We start from the raw sequence: 25333 nt of genomic DNA on the forward strand, positions 1-25333 counted from the left end.
CTCACCCTATGTTGAGAATACCAAAGGAGAATTCCCACTGGCAGCTGAATACACAGCAGCCCTTGTCATCTGGTTCATAAAGCACATCAGCATGCAGCATAAAATACAGGGACAAACACCATGAGGACCTGCTTTACACAACACTGTGCTGGAGCCAAGAATTAACACATACAGAGGCTGAGGTGACCGGCCCAAGAAATGAGAGGAGAAAATACAGGAAAGACTACAGTGAACCCTAGATATAGGGCAGGGACAGGCACCCTATTGAGTGGTATAACCACCATGTGTGCACATGTGTATAACCACTCACTGGGTGTCTTTTTCTTTTCAATCTTCAGGAAGAGGCAGCCAGAGTTCTCGCCCACCAGCCAGTGTCCGTCGGCACATGTGCAGCTTTGAAAAACCCCACACTCCAATGAATGTGTAAGAGAAGCTGCATGAAAAAAGAGTGGTTTTACCCCTTGCTTTCTCTTTCTCATTGGTTTATCATGTCTAATGATGGGACAGATGTGGTGCATGCCAATAAAGATGGGAAATTTGCTTATGTCCCCTGCTTCAAACAATGCCTTAGTCTGATTATCCAGATGTGGTGAAGAGGATACTCAACAACTTTTTTGCAGCTTTTACTTTTTTTTTTTAAGTCGCTTTTGTTTGTAAATGCCTACAACTTTGTATATATATGTATATATATATATCTGTTTTGTTTTGTTTTTGTATTAATTTTATATTCTTTTTTTTCCATTCTACCATCTTTTTTTCTTTATAATTATGTATGGAGGTGACATTTCCCTGCATGCTTTAAACAACAATCTAGTGGCTGTCTCATGGCATAGCTCTTGTTAACTGGTTTGGTTAGTGAGCTGCGGCTGCAGAGCCAGCAGAAGAAACACAGAAAACACTGGTTTGGTGGCATCGGAGAGCAGGGAAATGATGTGCAGGCACATGTAAATAAAAGCTGCAGAATCTGACCCAGGAACAAAGAGTTGTTTTAACATATCTCTAAAGAAAAGCAGATAATTTTTTGCTGTTACAGATTTTGAAAGATGTTCAGATTCTGACTATTCTCCATTCAATGAACAGTAGCAAAGTGTAGTCAATCCAAAATAGAGGGCAAATACTGCCATCTCTTAAACAAACGCAGATCCAGTGAAGAAAACATGCTAGCTGTTGCAGAAACAGGAAGGTCTCGCCCCGTACTTTCCAGAACAGATTTATGATCCTCTCCATCTGATAAACTGCAGATGTGAAGCAGTCCTGGTCCATGCCCCAGGGAAGGTTGTGCAGTGATAAGGTAGAAATCTGCCTCTGAGACACTTACCCAGCATTTACAGCTCACCTAGTCAGCCACAGAACACTGCAGCCCCATATCTATCTTTGACAGGCTACATTACTTGTGGGCAGGTAACAATTATGTTAATCCAGTCAAATCTGCTCCTCTGGTTCACAGATCAGAAAAAATACATGCATTATATCATATACTTGGTGTAGTAACTGGGTTTGCCTCTCTAAAAGACAGTGTAAGGAGCAGTATAAGCATTCTGTTGTTGGATAGAAGTTGCCATTTTCTGATGTGGAGAAAGTGGTGCAGATTTTCAGGGCACAGACTGCCAGTTATCTGTCTGCAGAAATGGGTGATGAAATCTGCATCAAACCTTTAGGAAGGAAAGAAAAATGAATGCAACAGATTGTATTCAAAACGCATGGACACAACAGTTGAAATTCCTGAGCATGGAGAAGGATGAGCTGCTTGCCTACTCTTTGCATGGCGACGCTTGGGATTTTTTTTTCAATCCAGAAAAAAAAAATAAAAATCCTCATCCACATGATGTTCTGAGAAACACTTCTGGTGCATCTCCAAGCATTCAATAGGACTTCAAACATTTGTGGTAGTTATACAGAAAGTAAGGCTTTTAAAAGCAGCTGACCCTTTCAGATCTGCTAAGCACGGAGCTTGTTTTGTCTTCTTCCCCCTCTGCTGCCCTGGTACTTTCCCCTCCCTTCAGCTAGAGGATGTATTCAGAGGTCTGGCAGCACTGCACTGCAGTGCAGAAGGGTGCATCCTTCACCAGGGATGCCTGAGTTCTCCATGGCCAGGCAGCTCGGCTGAGCTATATAGTCATGCAACTGGCATGGCACCAGCTGCCCATCACTGCCACCTGACCTCATGGCTGAGCCTCAGTCAGAAGATCTGGAGCTCATCAGTCAGGATTTCCTGTGGAAGCCCCATGCTTTGCTGCCCAATGTGCTAGAAATGAGCAAGAGTGTTGCTTTCCAGTTTCAAGCAGACAGGTGTAGGGACCTGAAACTCATTGTTTTGATACACGCAATACTTAGGATTATTGTGTTAAGATCAATCTCCATTCTCCGTATGGTCCTGTGGATGTCCAGAAATGCAGAACCATAAAAATACAGAATAATAACAACTGATCACCATAATAAAAATTTCAGAGACATCAGCTTTGAGTTCCAGGGCTCTTTTCTTCTGAAGCCACAGTTATTGCCATGGTAACTTTCAGATACACCCAGAAAACCCACAGCCCTGATGTGCTGGTTCATCTCCTACAGCATATTAGAGCTATAGAGCTCTACATCACAAGTGGGGTGTCTTGTGACTAAGCTTCCTGTGGCAACTTGGTTAACGTTGCTTTCAAAGCATTGCCCTACTACTAGCAGTATGTTAAAGCAAGTCTGATAGCTCTTTGAGTACTATTTTAACTGTTAGCAGTTTATTTTATTATCTATTATACCATTATCTATTTTCTGGGTGATGGTGAGAGAAAGACCACAGTGACTGCTAGTGCTATAAAACTGCAAGGGCTGCACACTTTTTGGCAGTAAACATACAGAGCAACAACTGGGAATTTTCTGATAGAACTATTGGCTAGGAAACATTATGGATTTTCAAAATAATTTTCACTTTTATAATTTTCTTAAGATTCTGACTGTGCACGTACATATTATGTGAAGTACCTTCTATACCCTGTGTTAATTCTTTCTCAGGTATTTGAAATCCATTACTGGGTTGTTGCATCAAACTGAATATTTTCAGCTATTTCAGCTTTCCCTCAGACACTCTGATCTGTTCCTTATGTTGTTTTTCTTTTTGTTTTGCTGTTGTTGCTATTCTCTATATAGCACTCAGTTAATCAGTATCTTCCTCATTAAAACTGTGGTTCTTACAGAACTACAGAAAGATTACAGAAAGCAAGGAGAAACTTACCACCATCTTAATTAAAATTAACCTATATTTAAAGGAAAGTTATTTCCTGTAAATTCCCAAAGGAATCTCTGTAGCATGGGTAGTTTTGAGTGGGGAACATAAAAATTTGTTGGTTATTATGCTCTAAGGTCATTAAATTTCTTATTTAACAGCAGTTCTAGATCCCTTTCTGCAAAGATTCTTTTGAAGGAATATTTTGGAAGGGTGTTGATCATCACAGCCTGCCAGTCCTACATACTACTAGGTCTTAGTTACACTCACATAAACTTATCATATATTAATTTAATTCAATCATTTTCTTCCCATGTTCCTAAGCTTTCCAGGTTCCTTTGCACAGTACACGGTAATTTTCAGTTTTCAAGCTGTATTAGCTGTGTTTCTTGCCAAGCCTGTCTGAAAAAATGTTTCACTTCAGGTATTGTCAACGAGTGCAATGCTGAGAATTTATCTTCAAGCATGCAGCATCAGGAACATCTTCAGATAACAGACGTACTTCTCTACTGATATCAGAGGATCTATGACACCAAGCATTTCCTTTGCTCTAATTTTGAAATCCTTTAAAGAAATCACAATTCAAACCAGTAAGGTGTATTTATTTAGAATATTTATTTGTAAATAACACCAAAATAAATACTCTTTTTTTCTTTTTTTTTCTTTTTTTTTTAATTTTAAGAGCACCTTTTAAATAAACTTTTATTTGCAGGTTTTTGATCTTCATTTCTTGAATTCTGCAATAATTTCTCTGTGGCTTGGGCAAACTGTTCATTGTCCTGAGTTTTGTATTATCTATTAGAATAAGTTCTTTTTTTTCAAGCAACATTGCGGTAGCTATTTGTTATTCTATTGAAAATACTTAATTAATAGTTTGTGACCTGCAACTCTGCTCTGTAATCTGGGGTCATTCTCATATTGCCAGAGCTAATAGAGCTCTGCAAATATATTTCTTCAAATTATTTTCAGTAATTTATTTTTAATCACTTTGACATGACAGAAAAAGCAACTTCCTGAACCAAATTTTTCTGACCTAACCCAAATTCCTGTGGGTAGGATCATGGATCACATCACAGCATACTCAGGTTAAATACAACTTCTAACTCCACTTTACAGTATGTATGTTACCACTGAAATTTAAAAAGAGAGAAGGAAAGTCAAAAGTCAGCAAAAAATCATTTATCAATAGGGTTGTGTATATTAGAAAGCCCAAGTGTGAGTCAGATTAAAAAAACACTTAACTTTTGCAGCAGAGTAACTAAGGAAGGAATAACGAGGTAAGATTTACTTGACGCAAGGTAGAGGCAAGGCAGGGGATTAGAAACAAGGCCATGGGCTTGTGCCCACCCAGCCCACAACCTCAGGTTTCACTAGGCTCTGCCTCTGTGACATACTCTGACAGCGTTATTTTCTCCTGTATTTTCTATATATCTGCTTTCTGCATGCTGCTTCCATAACACATTTAAAGTAGCTCTCATAGAACAAGCTCTAACATAGAACATTTTGTCCCATGTACAAGGCAAACAATTTATTTTGCCCTTAAAAAAAAAACAAAAAAAAAAAAAAAACAAGGAGGGGAGAGGCAAGGAAAAGTTAGTTCAGTCATTTACATTTCCAGAAACACCAGTGGGAGGTTAAACTTTGCTCTAATTACACAGCACTACAAAAAGAGTTGGAGTCAGACTATGAGAACTACTGCAAGATCCTCTTATCACTGATGTGGAGATTACATTGTAAATAGACTACAGCTGAAATTGTTTGTTATTTTGTTTTTTATACAGCCCGTCCCCTTCTTTGTAGATGATAAAAAGCAATGTTTGTCTGGCAAGAACCCTGAGCATACGTCAGATTGAGAGTGTGGTGGGAGATGACTCTCTCACTCACTCTTGGGTGAGAAACAAAGAAGTTAAACCTGGGTTAGGGAAAGAGATGAGTCCCTGGAAGCAATGCTAGAAAAATCAGGCTTGCAGGAACATGTTAACAATGTGCCCAGGTCTGCTAATGAATGATGGAGCTGCCTGCTGCTGCTTGCTAAAAGGCCCTGAGGAGATTATCCCCTTAGTACAGGAAAAGATCACTAACCTGGAGAAAACATAGTTCCCCTCTTTAACCAAATTACACACTACTGTGGCCGCACTGAAGTGCATGGATGCTATGATGGAAGAAACCTTGAGACGGATGCAAAACACCTACAGTGTGCTGCAGTGGAGGTACTAATCTTAAATTCTAGACTAATATGTTTGAGTCCTGGGAGTGGTAAGGTTGCAGCAGGGCAGAGTTCTGCTCAGGTTTATTCCTGCTGCTTATATGGCTGCAGAGCTGAGGAAAGCTAGTTGTTTCTTTTTTGTAGGCACTGTAGGAACTCCCCTGCCTTGGGAGGGCTGTTTGGGCTGTCAAAGCTGACAAAGGCTTTGTCCCATGTATTTGGATGGGGCTTTTCTTCTTTTTTTTCTTTTTTTTTTTTTTGTTCTCCTTCCCTACTTCCATAGGTTAACTATCTCTGTATGAACGTGTGGGGACAAACTTACATGTGCTGATTCCTAGAGCATGATTTCAGGGGTAACAGTGCCACAGTGTGTGAAGGGTAAAACATCATTTGTTGATTGGGCAGTACCTGACACTGACCTCATCTGGTTGCTGATCAGATATTTTAGGCTTTGGTTAGAACCTAATTCCTGTTGACAAAATCTTTTGCTTTTTGTTACATTGTGTTTCACGTCCCTTCCTTAAATATTGGTTCTATAGAAGATGCCACTAGGTTATCCTAATGCCTCCTTCCATCTGTGACATTTCAAACAGTTAGTGTAGTGATTACAAGAAGATAGGTTTGGACAAAGCTTCAGTCTGTGAATGAAATGAAGGGAACATATCATTTCTTCTGTAACCTCTTCTGCTGGTTAAGTGCCACTGTTGCTTTAAAAAAAATTAATTTTATATACTTGCCCTCTAAAGATAACGTATGCAACTCTGGCATCCCAAAAGGAAAGACAGAATTAAGCGTAACAGGTCAAGAAACTTCCCTTCCTTTTTGTTCTCAAAGACTGCTTGACTGCATGCCCAGCTGTTTCACGCTGGCAGTGACAAGCAATACATCAATATGATGAGGAACCATTTCTCAGTGTGTGTGTTCCTGAAGTTAAATTCACTGAAGTAACCTGGGAGTGCTATTCAATTTAACTCTTTTGTGAGATGTCATTTAAAGATTTTTTTAATGCATGAAAACTTCAAGATAAAAGAGACAAAAGATTCAGCCTCATAGCTTATAAAGAACATAGTTCTCTACACTCTGGATCTCAGGCTGTTGCTTCACTGGTGAGAAGTGATAGGATCAAAGAGTTGCATTGACTAGTTTACGTTAGAGCACTGACTCTCAGAAATGGGGCAATCACCTTCCACCTCAGGTGCATTCAGTCTCTAAGATATGAAGAAACTTTTGCCAACCAATGGCCGAAGTAAAACATTTTCAGGGCCTTACCATATTAGGAGGAACCATCTATTGTGTGAATGTTCCCAGGCTTGATATTGCACCAAGGAAGACAACAAAGTCACATTCCACAGGCACTGGCAGGATCAGGACTTTCTTTTTGCTTGTGTCTGAACTCCAGTCTAGAGCAGTCCTACCCATAAGCAAGTATAGGATTTGGGGCAGCTGGAGACTCTTACAACAAACAGTGAGCCATCTAAGAAGCTGTAGGCATGTCCTCAAATGAGGAATAGCTGGGCAGGAATATTCTGGATTACTGCCTCAGATTTGGACATATCAGTTCTTTTAAAGACTTTCTGCAAGTAACTATTAATATCAGAAATTCTGGCTTATTTTGTGTCTATAGTCATCAGCTGAAAATATCCAAAAAGTAACTACTCTGGAGTCATCTGGAGAAAACTTTGTAAAGGTTGATGCATGTATTAAAAATGATGCTTTGAATTGCCAATGAAAAATAGCAATGGAGTTTCTCATGGTTATCATGTATCCAATAAAAATTCACACAGCAAATGTATTTGAGCCTGTACCCCTAAAATACATAAGCACTAGACAAAGCTGTGATTAAAACTGAGAAACAGTAACTAAATTTCATGTGTGTTCTTGCCTATAGAGAAAAATCAAGCCTATCTTGTATGTTAATAGGGGACCCAACAACCTATTTGGACATCTAGGCTAGGTGTAAAGATTTGAAGAAATGATACTTGGAGTGTTACACTGGATAATCACAACTGCAAACCTTAAGATCTCTTGAGACTCTATGGAGGTTGCTACCAGGCACTAAGTGTGAAGTCTAAATCCTATAGGTGTTTGTATAATGGTTAGATAAAGTTAAGAAAGGTAAATAAATGCATGCCATACATGAAACAGGTAACTTGTACTGGTTAAAGCAAGAAGACACCTCATTTCAGCTCTTCACTGGGCACAGAATGCCACATTTTCAATATCCTGAATGTGATCCAGCTTGGTACTCTCTCCTGACTTCGTATGGAAAAGCAGCCTTTCCCACATTCTACGTGACAAAAAGCTTTAATTTTTACCTTTTGCCTCTAAGACTTCTTCCAAAATAAGTGTGACAATCACTTAGCAAATGATGACCATACAGTCAGGATTGACCTGACCGCTTCACACCAGTGAACTGATTCCTGTCAAACCAATATACAGTTTGAGTCTGAGCTTTTCCAGCCCGATCTTTAAATTTTTCCTAGATGTCAATTAATGTCATTCAAGGTGACTGGCCTTTATTTCAGGATAGCAAGCATGTTTCTTGCACGTTAAATGTTAATTCTACTCAAATGTGTCAAACTAAGCAGAACTGCCAGCCAGCTGCCCAGCAAGATAGAGCCCATGTATTTCCTGGCACTGTGGTAACAGTCTCAAATTCATTGGCAGGTTCACGTTGCAGGGGCACAACAAGCAGAGCAAGTTGAGAGAGAGAGCTGGAGTGAGAGACTGAGGAGAACAGTAATAGAAAAGAGATTTCCCAGCAGAAATCTCCTGAATGACCCCATTGAGAGCCACTGTGGCTCTAAAGCTGTTTGTCACTGGGCTATCAGAGGCATGGCAGGCAGAGGCAAGACACTTCAACAGCACTAGCTTTCCTTGCACAAAAAGCTGGTAACAGATAAAACCCGATTAAGTGGTTTATTCATGTGTGGGAATTGTAGTCCCAGCACAGTTTGATTCAAGTACAGCTGTTACCTTGGGCTCGATTAAGTACGTTATGGAGAGTGCTACAGAAGAAACAAGTCATAAAAGCAGAATCTGAGTAAAGGAGAAGAAAATGATCTGAATAGGAGGAGGAGACAGAGGTAGCAAGTTCCTTAAAATAACAGCACTTGCTTTTGATGTAAAATACAAAATCTTGGAAATAAATTTAGATACTAAAAAGGTGGGGTGAGGTTGGATTCAAAAGTGAAATGAGGCACCAGAGCTAGATACAAAGTGGTAAATATTGCAAAAGTGGACTTAGCTTAGGAGCCTACAGGAAGTCATCAAGTTTTTTCAGAGAAGACTTCTGCGGTATTTGTGAGCTACATAATGAGCAAAATACAGTATCAGAGCACCTGACTTATTTTCCTCTCTATGTATGAAGAGTTTGCAAATCTTGGTACGTTAAAATATTACTTTAAAACTCATTCACGCCCAGTAGTTAGACTCCTTCTCTTATCTCAATGACACTTCAAGAAAATGTCATATCACAGCTCTTTTTGATCAGAACTAAAGTGCTTCTAAGCCTTCATTCTTATCTTTTCATTAGTCACTATAAAGAGGTTAGTTTCTTCAGCTGGGAATTTGGTTACTTTGTTTTCCTCCACGTGAAAGCTCTAAACACAAACAGGTTCTACTGACTACATGCTTTGGGGAGTTATGAATTTTTTAGATTGGTATGTTCTTGTGAGCCAGTTCCCACTGAGATGGTGAATCACAGGTCCAGAGTCTGGAGATGAACATCACAGTTTGGGTCTTCCTCAAAGCTCTTTTTTTTTTCTCTAGCATTATTTACTGTTCAGCAAAGAAGTGCCATGTTATTACATACATTTCTTTTCCCTTTTGCTAGTTTAACATTTATCTGTGTTGTCCTAATTTCTCCCAGTTACCACAAAGCTGGCCAATAATATCTTTACAAAATTCAACTGGTAATTATTAACTCCCTGAGAAACAGAAGTGCAGGATTCACAACAAGAAAAGGCGAAATACTCAGAACATTGCAGGCAGTACAAAAGGAAAACAATATTCTCTGGTGTTTGCAGCACCACCAGGCAGCAGTGGCTGTACCAGCCTCCCACCCAGATTGCCTCCCACCTGTGCTGCAATCTTGGGGCCTGAAATGTAATGTTTTGTTTGTTTCTGCTCCCTGAGGGGTGAAACTCTGAGATAAGGCTGCTTCCTACTAATAATTTCAGTATTTCTCCTTAGCCTTTGGTTCCAACCTAGGTGATTCATATTATAATTTCTGAATGATTCCTACTACATGACCTGCAATTTAGTAATTGCTTGATCAACTGAAACACCACTCAGCTCCCACCAGCTGCTAATGAGAGACAGCTCTGCTTTGAGTGCTGCTCTCTGGAAGGCTCAGGGAAATGTAAAGGCACTTTCACTTTCTTTCACATTCTCCCACTGTGAACCTGACCCTCAGGTTCTCCTTTAGCCGTACACCCAGGTCGTGGAATCCAGTGTGGGATTTTGTTGGGATGTAGCCACACGAGAAGTCAGGGCTCAACTCACCATGGTCATGTTGCTTGTTCCTCCACCCACACAAAGTAACCGTTTTATCCAGTGTTTTATCCTGGTTTGTAAATACTGGTCACTGGGGAAGAGCTTGGTTCTGTCTGTGCAGCGAGAGATCCCTGCAGTGGCAATGTTTCCCAGTTGGCAGTGCTGCCTGGAGACTTCGTTTGGACACTGGGTGGTGAGATGGAGCCTACAGATGCAGGTGGAGGAGCTGGGCATGCTGCTACCCAAGAACTGAAGGAGGCCGTGGGTGTCAATCGTTTCTGTCAATGCTAATTTGCCCCTAACTGTGAGGGGAATGGGGAATTAAAAGAATGGTTTACTAATGCTTCCTCTTGCTATCCTGAGTGTTGAAGGCTAAGGCTGTAGGTGATTTTTCTTCCAACTGTTTGGAAATATTTCCTATAAGTTGTAAAACAGGCTTAGTTAAAGCTCTTCTTGTGATGTTATTTTTCTTTTTCTCTGCCCCTCTGCAAGATGTAGTAACCAAACATAGATAAAAAATGAAATAGCCAAGGATCCTCAAAGTCAGCCTTCCTATAGCCCTTTCTGTGGGCCGGGCTTTGCAGGGTGGCTGTGGGACACAAAGCCAGTGCCAATTGCCTCTGGCTGAAAATTGTTGATGTTAAAAGATGCTGTTGTTTCCTTTTGTAGTAGGTCATGAAGAACTGGGGGGGAGGAAAGGGAGGCTTTTTAATGAGGCGTAGAAATCAATTACATAGGCTTGTTGTTATATTGTCTGTGCCTGAGTAATGTAAATGCAAATAAACCCATCTTTATTTTATTCATAGTTCTAATGGAAAGTCTGTGTCATGGTCTGAACCAGGTGGAAGACAAGCTTCCAAGGGCGAGCACATGTGGCACAGACTCTCAGTGCATGTGAAGAACCAGGAGACAGGGTGCAATCAGACAGCCGTGATCAAACCCCTCACTAAAAGCTACCACGGCCAAAGCAAGAGCCTGACTTTTACCGATATGAGCAGCAAGACTCTGTACAACGTGGAGGAGGAAGAAAATAGAGAGCCTGTCCGCCTCAACCAACCTAGCAGTCCCTCCATGGTGGTGCATAGGCGGGTGGCAACCACCCCACCCTTGCAGGCTGCAGCAGAGGAGACGTGTCTCTTCCTGCCCGAGCAGTCCTCCAAGGACCTGCCCCTGCAGCCCCGCTCTCTCATGGAGCAGTTGCAAGGGGTGGTCAACAAGCTGGCCACTGGCATCCCTGACTTCAGTGCTGTCCTCCCTGCACCTGGCTCAGGGAACGGCGCGCGGCCTCCCCAGCAGTCACCCCTGCTGCCTCTCCAGGCAGCTGACTTCGGCGGCGAGCCCCTGTCTCCCCCAGCTGAGGAAGCGGAGAGTGAGAAGCTGAAGCTCATTCAGGGATACGTCTACGAGAAGAGCACAGAGGATGAGGAGGACGAGGAGGAGCCAGCAACCAGCAAGCTCACCCTGGACGACTCACCTGCACTGACGCCTCCATCCCCTTTCCGGGATTCAGTGGCTTCAGGTAGCTCCGTGCCCAGCTCCCCTGTGTCGGAGTCAGTACTCTGCACACCTCCAGACGTGAACTATGCTTCTGTCATCCTAAGGGATTATAAGCAGAGCTCGTCCACCCTATAGAGCATGGATGCTGCTGCGGGAGATGTGGCTCAAAGGACTTTGGTAGCTGCCCGCTGTTAGGGCCTGGGGAAGTATATCCCCGGGGTGGCAGAGAAAGAGTGAAGAGCAGAGTCATACATGACAAGAGCATACATACATGACAAACTTTATCCTGCACTTAAAGAATAAAAAAGAACAAAGAAAAAAAAAAAAAACCAAACCATTCTGAGGGCTTAACATTCTCTATCTGTGAAATTATTGTACTTTGAGCAAATGATAGGAAAAACAAAGCACAAACCTAATGGACAACTTCTATAGCAAAAAAAAAAAAAAAAAAAAAAAAAAAAGAATAAAAAAGAATAAACACACAGGAAAAGAAAATACACTCAGTCACACCATCTCTTGGCAGTGCTTGAAGAGGACTCTGGGAAGTGCAAACTGGGAGAAGTCCTTAGCGTGTATGGTGACTGCAGCCTGCCTGCTGTGCCTGAAGGTCCAGGAAATGGAAGGGGCAGTGTGGTGAGGTGGAGCAAAACTGCCTGTGTATGAGATACAAATGCATAAATCATTTCTTGGTTTCTGCAGGTGGTATAAATGCATAACCTGTTGGGGAGAGGGGACCTGAGATAATGTGAAAACACACTCTTAATGACTTTTGTTGGAACAGTTTGTTCTTTGTACGAGGCTGCTTTTTGGGGGATCTGGGCTTTTTTAAGGATAATTGTGAACAAAGCGATGAATATTACTAAGACTTGAGAGGTTTTTGATGACAGTCCTTGTTGTAGTACTTGTAATATGATAAAGGCTTGGGAAAACTGCCCTTTTGTATACAATTGCAAACTGTGTTGGCTAAACTGTTACACAACATTTACTGTAGCAGAACAATATTTATTGACTGACTTTTCATAATACAACATACTTGCCGTGTGATTACATCATTCTTTTGTGTAACTATGAAATCAAATGCTTTGGAATATAGCTGTATACTTAGAGCAACAACTATTACTCTGAAAGGCAGTTCCTTATTGGGGGCTTTAGAGTCAGTCTTGAAGCAACAATGAGCGTATGTTTGTGAGTCTGTATGCGTGTGTACAGTATGTGTGAAATGTAATGTCCAATAACTACCATTGGAAGATTGTCTTATAAATATTCTATCAATATTTTTATGTTCCAATCGTATTTTATATTGCATTGTTACAAATATTCAATAGATCTTTGAAGGTTTGTATGCTGTGCTAATATGTGTTTTTTCATATACGAGCTGAGACAGTAGTTCCTATTATAATAGGGTGCTTTATTTTGCAGATATTTTATGAAGTAGATCTATGATATTAATAACCAGTGCATTGAGAACTTGTTACGTTGTGCGTTTTGTTACTAATGTAAAAAAAAGAAATAATGAAAACACAAAAAGAAAAAAGTCTGGTTTTGAAATCTTGCACATACCAGTATAAGTCCATAAAGCTGAGACAGGAAATGTATTTGATATTTTTGTTTCTTCAGATAGTTAAAAATAAAATTATGTCCAGGCAGGAACTTTCATCAGTGCTTAACGTGTACATTAGTCCCCTAGGTCTGTTCTAAACCATTCTTTTAATCTTTTTATTATGTTCATGTTAGTGCTTTTTCCATACAGTTTCATTTCTTCACTGTACAATAGTATGTTTTATCTTAAATGTCACTTGTAAGCAGCTGTACTCTGTCATTCAGTCCTACTCCTCTATCCTTCATATACGTCCTAGAGATGGACCTAATATACAGCTCTGTAATGACTGGCATATTCAAAGTCCAGCTTTAATTGCTGTGTTTTGAACTTAGTTATTACTATCTGATTTATAAATGTGAATGTTACACATATTCTGGACAGGATTTCAGCTGCTATGAACTTTGTGCTCTTGAATTTAGTGGGGAATCCATCTCATAATTCCAAGCTTTATTTTCAAAGATATTTTAAAGGAATATTTATAACCATACTTGTGAATATTCTATCAGAATTTTTCTGAATTCTTCACTTTTCTGCTCTTTTTCTTTCTTTTTCACTAGAATTTTAAGTCCTGGTGCCAGTCGTCAATTCTCCTCTTAAGATCCAAAGCTCTTTATTTTGATGGAAATATTGTGGTATTGAGAGATTTGGCTGGTGCTCAAAATGGGATGGAGTCTTTTTTCCTCATCCTCTTTTCATATTGTTTTCTCCTTTCAAAATGACTTGCAGCCAATTGCTGTCATCTTCCAGATGTGGAAAGCATGAACTGATTTTGCCCAAAGGCACAGTTGTGTCTTTGTCGGTAGATTGACTTTGCTACTTTATAATGAACTGAAGCCACCTGAGGGTCAATTAGTTGACTTTTGTCTGCTTGGGGCTTTTAGGGGGAATTTTTTGTTGTTGTTCTTGTTTTCTTCTTTTTTATAATGCTGATTACTCATGAAAACAGTCAGAAAATGCCATATTTTCCTTGCTGATCACTGCGATGGCAATGAATTCTATCTTGTTGTAGTCTTAGTATAAGTTTTCTTCTGCTTTTTCTAAAAATTTCTGTTGTTGGTAGCACAGGACTAGTAATAGAAAGCCAATGTTTGAAGAAATGATAGAGATGAAAGAAAAAAAAAAAACAACACATAACAGGCTCATATAGATGGAGAGATGACTATGTGGCAAGGTACTATATTTTCATATCTGCCTATTTTGAACATATTTTGAACATATTAAGCACTGACTTTATTACTGTAATGTAATTTATATAACAAGTAGGCGCTCTCTTGAAATTCAGTATATTAGCTTTTAGTTTGTAATTGTTAAAACTGGAAACATACACATAAGTATATATAAAGAGCAAGAACTCACATTGTGTATGTAGTTGTATGAGCTATGAAGCTTCCTGTAAAAGTTCTTTCTTTTGGTCTGTCAAATGCTTGATGAGAACTGCTTTTTTGTCAAAATGATCTTGAAAATGCTGTAAAATAAATATTTTCTATTTATTATTTAAGAATAGAATGCCAAGATGGTTAATTTTTGTTTCCAAAGTAGAAAACGGCCATGTGTGCTCATCTGTTGTTCCAGAGCTTGTCAGCATTCTGTGAGACTGATGGTGGGATGCTGAAATGGAGGTACGTACTGTATAGATTGTTGTATGTAAGCGAGATGGTGGAGGGTTAGAGGATTTTTGTTTAGAACACAAAAAAACAGCCATTGGGACTCCTGATAAAAAATCAGGAGATCCGTGAATGTGCATTTTGACTCACAGGTTGTCAAAGACATTCAGGAAATGACAGGAAATTTTACTTCCCAAGGACATGTGGAAAGCTCATCCCTTTGCTGGAAGTACTCTCCGTGTGTGTTTGACTCTGAGAGATGTCAGCTGCCATTGGAGAAACTTAAATGCACTTTTTATGATGGATATAAATGACAGGCATTGACCCATCCCAGATATCTTGTGCCTCCTTTATTGATGCTGTTCAAAGCAAAGCACTGGGGCTCTTAACTCCTGCTCTGCAGCTCATGCACACCATGGCTTTTTTGTGATTCCTGAAATGCAATATGGGATTCCGCATAAATGGGAGTATAAATGCTTTTACTGGGGCACTGCTGTGATTTTTCAGACCCAAGCGACTCTAAACATAGAAAATCTAGCTCTTTGTTTCTTTAGGCCTGCAAATAGGTGTGTTTGTAGTATCTTCCTTGTTTGGATTTGGCCTTGTGGAAGCCCACATCTGAGGAGTCAGTCCACATACTGCTGCTGTGCAGCTGGAGAACAGAGAATGACGTTATACTCAATGGTAAGTGCCAACAAGTTCAGTCACTCTGCTTGCAGATGTTGCTTTCTGCTTGTTTTTGTTTGTTTTATTTATTTAGGTCTAGGCAAATTATTTCCTAGTAAAGGTTCTGCTGATCAAGTGGACTCAATTAGCAGAATTAGCAGACTTCCACAGCAGAGCTGCTTTCCTCTAGAGCACCCAGCGCAGGTTGCCACCAGCACCATCCTTGTAAGCAGTTACTGTTTTTAGGAGCCAGTCCATAGCACCTGATCATGACCCTATGTCTGTGTGAGCACTTACCTGCAGCATGTGGGGAGGCTGCCCCTGTGTAGCTGAGTTGTCACATTTCTGTAGGTGACACGTGCACTAGGGTGAGCCCCTATCGTGTTCATCACACACTATTGCTACTGTCAGATGAGCATGGTTAAGTGGCAGAGGCTTGTGCTGGCTGAAGCACCCAGGCTGAAGCAGGCTGGTGGATGGCTGCAGCATCTGTAAGGTGAAGCCTGAGGCAGAGAGCAGTCGGCTGCAATGAAGCTGTGGCAAGTCATACTCTTTGGTCTTTCTAGCAGCAAGGTATACTTCGTGCAATGCATCTTCAGGAAATAGGAAAACTAGTCTAATTGGGAAGGTATGCATCTTAGTTCTTGCTGGTTTGTGCCTAATCTTGCTTTTATCTCACCTCATCCATGCTAACATGATTAAAACCTATTCAATGCTGATTACCATATTTAACAGAGAAAGCTGGTATTGGAATCAGCCCTTCAGTTCCTTGTATTTTCTAATTTCTAATTCCTAATACATTTACTGTGCAACAGAGTATTATCTGTAAGAAAAAATACTATAGAAATGCCCATGAAAATGAACAGTGCTATATACCTTCACTACTATATTAGAATATAATATTTTCAAATCTAAGCATCTTTACTGAGGCAGAAATTTTAGTTTCAGTTTCTTTTATTTCTTTAAATATATACCTGTTTTTAAATAAAGCCTGAAATCAGGAGCCTGATCCTTTTTCACTTGCACAGAGGAATGTTAAGTTAGGCTAATTCTATCATTAGACCATCATTCAGAGACATCATATTCAGTATGATGAACGTGGGAATGATCATGATGGTGATATCAGAGATTTATCATTTCAGTTGCAAAAGGGGGCTGTAAGAATGGAGGAGATGTATTCTTCAGCAGGATCTGTTGTGATAGGACCAAGGAAAATGGTTTCAAACTAAAAGAGTGGAGATTTAGTTTATAAGGAAAAAGTGTTTACAGTAAGGGTAGTGAAGCACAGAAACAGTTGTCCAGAGAGGTAATGGATGCCCTATCTTGGAGATATTCAATGGCAGGCTGGACAGGGATCTGAGCAACCTGATTGAGCTGTGGGTGTCCCTGTTAAATGCAGGGGAGTTGGATTAGATGGCTTTCAAGGATCCCTTCCAACTCAACCAATTCTATGATTCTATGATTGCAATTGTTATCTAACTAGATACACATATGCTGTGCAAATGAGTTCATTTTCAAATGGCAGTATTTGCATAGCAGGTTAGTACTAATTGTTTTATGCATGGCTTTCCAAACAGCCTGACTGACGTAACGAAACTAGCAAGTCTTTTTTTCAACAGGGTTTCAGTTTTTATATTGTGCTTTGAGCGCAAGGATGACAATTGTTTCAGTTGAAGTCATTTTAGACCGCATAAATATTTTAGTTCATATGTCTTTCTTTATTAAAAAAAATAAATAAATCTCCACATAAATATACAACAACATGAACATTACCAGAAAGAGCAGATTGGGTAAAATCTATGTAAACAGACTCCAGTAGATATGAGCAAACAACAGTTGGTGGCAGTGCTGAAGGAAAATATGTAGAAGGCCAGATGCTCCAGCCTGCCAAAGCTGCTTTATTAGCCTCTAGATTTCTAGAGCAGTTCTAAATATGCTTTAGTCTAACCAAGAGAAGTGCCTTTCCAAAGTTCTGTGGCCTCATCCCCAAGGGCAGGTAATGTGATGGGTAACAAGGGAACAAAATTGTTTTTGATTGTGTTTCTTTTAATCTAACCTAAGAAATCGTGTAATGAAATCCAAGACTTAGAGACACAAGTCTGAAAGCTTTCAGTCAGAAATGAGTAAATCTGAATTGAAGGTAATTGAGCATTGTAGCAGATGGTTGGGGGATTTAAACAAATTTCCTATAAGACTTCAAAACCAGTGAAGAATTCACAGGGTTGAATTGCTAGGCATCTGTTAGGCAGGGGGATCAGATGAAATGGTTATAATATTCACATGTTGCCAAAAATGTCCATTTAAAATAGCTTTTCACTGAACAAATGGATTTCTGGCCCAGGAGAGCAAAGCATCTTAGCCTGATTTTGCTAGCGGCTCCAGCATCCTGATAAGGACAGAGCATTGGAGTCTCCAATAGCTCAGTCTAAGCCCACCCATGATAGCCCTACTGGCAAGCCACGTTTCTGTATCCAGGCTAGTGTGTTGTGCCCACTGCGCATTAAGTCGTGACCAGTAGCAAAAGGCAATGGTAATCAGGTTCCTGGAGATGTGCTTGTAACTCTGTAGGGAAGAACAGAAAAGCTAGTTGCTAATAGCTGTCATTCACAAGGTCTGAGTGTCTGTTGAAAATGGTTCTTACATGGGGGTGGGAAGTGTGGTTTTGCAGATTGCATTGTTGTGGTATTTTTTTCCCTCAAATAAATGAGTCACTAGACACTTGGCAAGTACCTGTCTGCAAATCACTGGGAAGAAGCAACATACTTTCTAGTGAATATTAAGGTCTATTTTTATCTGTGTAAGATTTGCAAAGGGGTTTTTTGCAAAAGGGAGACAGGGGATGTCACGCAGCCAGGCGCGCGATATTGCCACAGGCCTCATAGCTGGCCCTGGGCCCTCATTTTGATGAATGCCATGAGCTCTTAAACAGAGGTGATGGATGTAAGCAGGAGTGACTGTCTGCCATTTCCAGTGCTACAGGTAAATCCTATCCAACTCAGAACCAAGCACGACATGCTTTGCCTTTGCTTATTCAGCTTCCTGTTCTCAGTAAATCACATGCAAAAGGAGTGCTCCAACCTGAGAAAGCAGGTCACTGTTTGGCACCGAGAAAGAGCATCTATTATCTACTCAGTTGCAAAAGTGGGCGTAAGCCGTGTATCTCTACAGAAGTAAAATATCGTTGTGGGTTTCCATAACCAAAAGGCCTCTAGGTAGGTGGAGAAGCAGCTGGCATAGATACGAGCGCAGACAGATGAGCGTTTAGGAGTGGTATGCGTCTATGACATTCAATCCACCTACTTATTTATTGCACGCCGTTCAATGTGCAGGTGGCGTGGGATCCTTCCCTCCACATGGCAGTATGGTGTGTGGGGCTCCCAGCACCCTGTGCTGCTCTGCATCTATCCAGGACAAGGCCTGGAGACCTCTGTCCCAAAGAGAAGAGGCCTGCTGAGTGGAAGAGGCTCTTTGATGCCCGATTTTCCTTAGCAGAGGGTCTCTGTGATGCACTGAGTGTTCTTTGTTCTTTAGCTGCCCTTGTTAGCTAGCCCTCAAATAGACTGCAAAATTACCAAAGGAAAATGCCAGCACTAGGAGTGGCAGCTGCTGTGGGAGCTGAACCTGAAAAGTGTTTTCAAAATCTTACAGTAAAGGAGGTTTTTTATGTACCTTATGGTCTTAAAAAGGTGCTGACAAATATCTTTTTGTCTGTGGATAGAGGCAAGACCTGATGCGCTTTCTTGGGATGCATCGAACACCTAAGCGAAACTCATTAACTATTTTAATTTGGCAGGTACTTCAATGAGTATTTCTTCTTTCTGCTTGAGAACACTGCCTGGCATAGCTGGCAACATTAGTAACTGTGCCAAAATTCTCATGTAGGTCTGTGCAATGTTCATTTAGAAACTGAAGCCTTTAAGTGCTAAGATCCTCACTGCATATGAATCATGCTGAGCCCTCATTTACATCATTTCCCTTGAGAAACTGGTCCTGTACCTGTGCTCAAGCTTCTGAGATTCCTAAAGGTTCGCTTCCAACCCCAAACTGTGTTTTACAGGATCCTTGTCTCTGTTTTTGCTGCTGGTGCTTGTTATTCCTATCATTTTATGCCATGCTTTCACCAGCCTCAGTATTGAGGTGGCCGTGCATGTCAGGCTGCTGTTCTGCAGTAGAGTCAAGAGCTTTTCCTTCTGAGCCCTTCTTCCCTTTCTGAGAGGTTGATGTGCTGCATGCCCTGCATTTCATCCTACTCTCTGCCTGTGGGTAATATAATTGTTCGCTTTCATGAATGCAGAATGAGAGAATTTTGTCCTTCTATTGTCCCTGACAGCAGGTTTTGCACAGATCTGTGTGCGTGGTTCTGCTATATGGCAGCAACCATGCTGCTGAGTTCACCACCACATGGCCCTGAGCTCTGTCCCCAGTTCAGATGTTGATTCATGTAATGACTTTGGGACATTCATCTATTCAGAGTTATTTTAAAAGGGAACTGGGCAGAAGTTTACAAAATGTACAAGTGAAAATTGAGCATAGAAAAGCTTTAGACAGCTTTGAAGACTCAGCCTGTCTTTCCCCTCTTGGACATTTTTTGTCTGGATTAAAGAGAGGGATTCTCTAGATGTTAGGGTTCCCACAGCCCTATTTTTCTCTTTAACCCTCCATCTGAATGGCGTTTCATTTTTGCTCATTCTTAGTTACCTTTCCCAGTCTTTTTCAGCAGCATATATGGCTTGACTTTGCGAGTGGTCAGACACTGGACCCTTCACTTTCATACGTATTTCCAGCTGCCTCATGATAAGCGTTAAAGGAAAATTCTAGAGATCTGTGAGTACTCACTGGAATAAAAAGACCACACAAAGCGAATGCACAACAGGTGCTGCAGCTCTGGCTGGAGCAGGTGCTCCAACTGTATAAACCATCACATACAGCCACAACCCACAGTACAGCTAGCTCCCAGGAGGACAGAAATGGCAGCAGGTCCAAGGAGAAGTAATTTTCCCTGCAGGATCCTGGCTTTGAGTCCCAGTTCCAGCCCAGTCAGCATAATGCTGCGTTGTCAGCTGTAATACCACAGATTGTAAAACACTCCGAGCCTTTCTCTTCCTGCTGTTTTTTGAGATAGGCATTATCACCTTCAACATGAAGCACGCCCTGTCCACAGGAGACTGGGCAGTGCTCAGCAGGAGCAAGACCCAAGGAGAGAAGGGGCTGCCTTGCAGTGCATGTTGTGCTGAGAAATTTGTTGCATGTGTATTTTCCTTCTGCATCCAAATCTCTTTGAGCTCTGCTGGCTGCCAGGAGCCTCAGCACCTTTTTGTGCAGCAACATGAACAACAGGCAGCTGGCAGAAAGCACTGCAGCCAGCAATATTTATCTTTAGACCTCAATTCCCCAGCACAATTGCTCGGACTTTCCCTTAGCTCTGTGTCATCTCTCTGTCACAAATAACTTCACCTTTCACAAAAAGAGGCAAGCCTGAATGGGAGAGGAAAAAAAAGGGGGTTGGGGGAAGGAAGAAACAAAGTTTTCTTGTTAGTACTTAAAGGCAGGTGGCACAGAAGCACAACACAGTACTCAGGAGGGTTCTGCATTACCATGAGATCCCATGCAGCTGCTGCGCTCCAGCCCTGGCCCTTCCCAGCAGCTGCTCTCCTTCTCTGGGAAAAGATATCTGGTTGTTTTGTTTGCTTGCTCCAAGGATCTCTGCTGATGCATTTTCTGGCCAAAATACAAACTGAAATCAGAACTGCTGCTTGGTCCTGAGGGCACAGGAGCCAGTGGGTGGTCTGCTGTCACTGTCTCAGCTATGAATGGGAAGCACCAGCACCAGCCTCTGTGGTTATTGCACTGACAACAAGAAATTAAGAATAATGCTTAGAAGAGTGTCAAAGAACAAGAAGCCTGGTTATGATTTTGTAATAACTCTGTGCTGAGGATTTCTCCATCTTTGATGCTTTCTAGGAAAACTAAACTCTTAATTTTTGAGTGGTGCCAAATCTGCCAAGTTTCAAAAGGCTGATTAATATGAAGTGGCCAAGACAGGGTAATCAGAGTTCAGCTTCTAATATGAAAGCTACAGAATGATAGTGGCAAAATATTGTTTTCTTCCTTAACTCACATTTGAAAGCATCACTACACCTGCAGGGTATGTCAAAGGAAACTTCTGCCACTTTCTAACAGGAAAGGCTCACTCGAGCACTGAGATGCTTATTTTATTAGTAACTTTCCTTACTTATATAAAAAAAAAAGTTCCTGCAACCTATCAGGTATGTATGTGAATTTTATCGCAGCTCTTACATCAGCTGCTGGGCACCTCTCATGTGCTCCTGACCTGAAGGAGAAAAAGGAGTTAATTCTCTGGTTGTGAGCATTTTTCCTGAGGCCAGTGAGAACGTTTCTTCCTCTAGTGAAACAACTACATTTAAAGATGTGGTCTGCAGTCTTTCTGTGCTGCCAAGCAGAGACTGGCTCAGTGAGTTAACGCCTGACATGATTCAGCCAGTCAGGCCAGTTTTGCTAACTTTTCCCAAAGGAAGCTTCCTTACTGGCAAATCCTAACTGTCACGAGTGGCTGATATGCATTTAAACAGGTTCAGACAAGGAAAAATAATCTTTACCAGAAGGTGATGTTTGATTAACTTCCTTTATTTTGAGGGCAAAGCCCTGTGTGAACTCCTAGAATACTTGGACTTCCTGCTGCATCTTTGCCTAGAAATGTGCTTGATGTTTACCAGCAGCAGACCACCTCCAGAACATATTAGTCCTACAGTAAGAAATAGGGTAAAATTTGTTCCCTGGGAGGAAAGAGATTTTTCACTCAAGACAGAAAGACTAACAATTGTAAGACCATATCAGATTTGTTGAATTGTTCAGTCTTCACCATCGACAATCACTTCAAACCATACAGAAGGAATAGTTACTGATTTTAATCTAATCACTGGTGGACACAAGTCCACCTTTAGGTTGTCAGTAAGCAACACTTGTATTGGAATATGTTAAGAGGGAGCAAAAATACCTTCTCGTGTCCATTGAAGCATTGAAGTTGTTCAAGTCAAATTTAAGCCTCATGAATATCAGTGTTTTCTCTGAGAAAGACTTGAAGATATTTAAACTGACCACATGACATCTTCCATGCTTTCATCTTGCTCACACTTAAACAGCTTAGACCCAGGTCCTGTCTGCCTCTGAGATCTGTGCCATTATTCAATCTCAAAGAGCATCTCTTACTTGTGCTTCTCAAAGCCTGGCTTCTGGAAGGCCATAAATGCTCCTCTCCTAGAGCTTTACAGAGCATTAAGCCATCATGAGGTCAGTCTATCTGCAATGTAGAATGCTTGTGTGATGTCCTCCCTGTTTGGCAGGTGAAGAGGCTGGCACATCGTATATTAACACCAACATTTGCAAATATTTTCCTAAAGATAAGCATTAAATTCTTATTTTGACACTTCAGAACTGAAACAGGATTCCTATATTTTTAATGTTCTCCATAAGTTAGTGGCAGCAGCAGATGCACTTATATAAAATGTTGTTGTTGTTTCTCTAATTTCTAATAGGTATAGTTGCCTCTATGAAGAAATCTTGCAAAACTACTGCTCCACAGGAAGGATCTGGTGACAGAAGTGGGGACCCTCCTACTCTTCCTATACTGTGGATGATTATTTATCAATATTGATCTTGAACATTAAAATTTACGATAATGCAGCCTGGTACCATCTGACCCCACATCTAGCATTTTAAACAGGATGTGCCCAAAGTCAGACTGCTTACTCCCCTACTGTTCTGATTTCTTTTTAGGCACTCATTAGCACAAAGCCTTTAGTTATGTCACCACTTAACCAGCTACTTTGCAGAGGATCTCTCAATCAGTTCAGGAGATAGACTGTGCTCAGATAGTGAGCAGCTTCTCAACATTTTGGTGCTCTTCACAGACGAGATGAGTAATCTTTCTTTACTCAGCATTATTCAAGTTAATCAAATCACTTCTATTTCAGAGGTCTGCCATGAGACATGGGGACACTTAGTCCCACAGAGATGTATGTAAAATGGAGAGAGAGGGGAGGGTCAGCCCATTAACTGAGTTGGATCCTTTGTCTGACAAGCCTACTTCAATTAGCATGCCATTATAATGCCATATAGAAGTCAAATATAAAAGCATAACTTCCAGTTTCTTCAGTACCTCATATGACTGCCGAAAGCTGGAAATCAAGCCTAGAATTTCAAGCTGATGAAAGATGGTGTTTCTACCCTTAGTCTCTCTCCTCATTTACTAAATGCATTTCATTCACCACATGAACCTTATTCATTTCTAAAACAAGTTCATCCTGTTATTGAATAGAAAAATTGCCCAGGGGAAAATGGTGTTTGCTACGTCCTTAAAAGCTGTCTCCATATGTATGTGCAAAGGGAGCAAAACAGGATTATGTCTTTTAAGAGCTTCAGTTTGCAGATGGTGCATGTTAATGCTGTTCCTGTGGGCAGAATTTGCCATTCTTTGCAAGCTGAAGCACAGTCTGCAGTACACACCTCCCAGCAGAGCAGTGACAGCCTCAGCGGCTGCTGCTCATGACCTGAAATAGCCTGGCTCATTGTAGAGCCCTCACAGTCACCAAGTGACAACAAGGCATTCTCCAGCCTGGTAGCTACAGATGGTGGAACATGGTCAATGAGTTTACAGGTGTTTGTTGAGGCCTCTCGTTCACTGTAGAAGTGATCTCCCTGTCAGATTCGTCCTCCCCATCCTCAATGCAGACTGAATCTCAGTGCTAGTTAAAGAAGCTGCTGGGCTTTCCTTTTAGCTGACAAAAGGGATATTTTATTCTGTCTTTTAAAATTTAGAAATTTGGTTCACTGAACTGTCAAAAAATCAGATCTCAAACAGTTCAATAAAATTTCAAGCAACAGCGAACAAAGCCTTATAGCAAAGCACTAGATGCTGTAAGGCTTTCAGGCTGTGTCAGGGCAGCAGTTCTCAGTGATGAGCTGGTGTGGACACTTTGCCAGGCTCAGAAGCATCGAAAAGCATCTTTGCTGTTCTGATTTCTGTTCAGGAGGATATTTCTTGCAGCTCTAAGGCACTACCAAGCAGCCTGTCTTGATGAAAATCTAGATGCATCCATTATTCCCTGACATTTATTGTGACTGTGTGCTATTTAGATGAAAGGAAAGTTTTTCATCAGGGAATCATTTGACAGTATAAATGGTGTTACTTTGGGCTTTTGTTGCCACTACAATTAATCAGATGAAAGACAATCCCATTTTTTACTTATGCTACAGTTCATCTAAGGGACTTGGCAGCATCCTTTGCTAGGCAGTGCTGATTTGATATTCTGTTCTGTTCTAAGGTCAGCTTTCATCAATTTAGCAAAGATGGTTCTGTGGCAGCTTTTAATTGTGTCACATTCCCAGATACGATACACAAGACACAAAATGAAGAAGATACATAAAATAGCAACAACAACTGAGAGAGTTCCTTCTTTCCAATATTTCTTCGCATATGCAGGCAATGGCCGGTTCTACATCTGTTGCCAGGTCTGTTTTTTCTTCTAACCATGTGCTTGTGCAGGAGGGGCTTTGGTGTTTTGTGATCTCTTCTCTCTGGAAGGGAGCATAAGCTGCTGTGGGTGGCAGAGGGAAGGAGCCACAAAGGGCCGTCAGGTCTCTGGTGTCTGCGTGGGGGTGGAATAAAAGGCCGGTTTATGAGGACAACAAACAGTTGTGCTATTTAAACTTATAATTCATATTATTTGTGAGAACACACTACATATCAGATGCAGATAGATGTAACAGATAGATGTAACAGGCTCTAGTGTTCCTCAATGAATCATTTACAAATGAAAAATAATAAGTGTTGCCAGCTTGTTCTTTTCTCATATCCAAAATAAAATTTAATGAACTTCTTTGTGGCAAATAAAAACGCTTCCCATCTGCAATTTGGAAACAGGAAAATTCATACGCACTTTTGTTATGGTCAAAAATGGAATAAATCATGTTTGTGTTTACTAAGACAGCCAAGAGTCTGACTGGAGAAAAATAAAAAGGAGAAAAAATGACAA

The 25333-nt window shown here is 40.9% G+C and overlaps 1 protein-coding gene across 1 annotated transcript in view; it reads left to right on the plus strand.

Moving 5' to 3' along the window:
- Positions 1-11546, plus strand: part of GRM1 (glutamate metabotropic receptor 1) — a gene marked incomplete at both ends in the record, with an annotated part of 175828 nt that extends 164282 nt beyond the window's left edge. Inside the window, one exon of the mRNA XM_079549919.1 lies at positions 10721-11546. Within this exon, the coding sequence (XP_079406045.1) occupies positions 10721-11546 (826 nt within the window). The remainder of the gene's footprint in view (positions 1-10720) is intronic.
- Positions 11547-25333: the final 13787 nt, after the last annotated feature.

This window comes from Tetrao urogallus (assembly GCF_951394365.1).
Source record: "Tetrao urogallus genome assembly, chromosome: 2".
Classification (NCBI taxonomy): Eukaryota; Metazoa; Chordata; class Aves; order Galliformes; family Phasianidae; genus Tetrao; species Tetrao urogallus.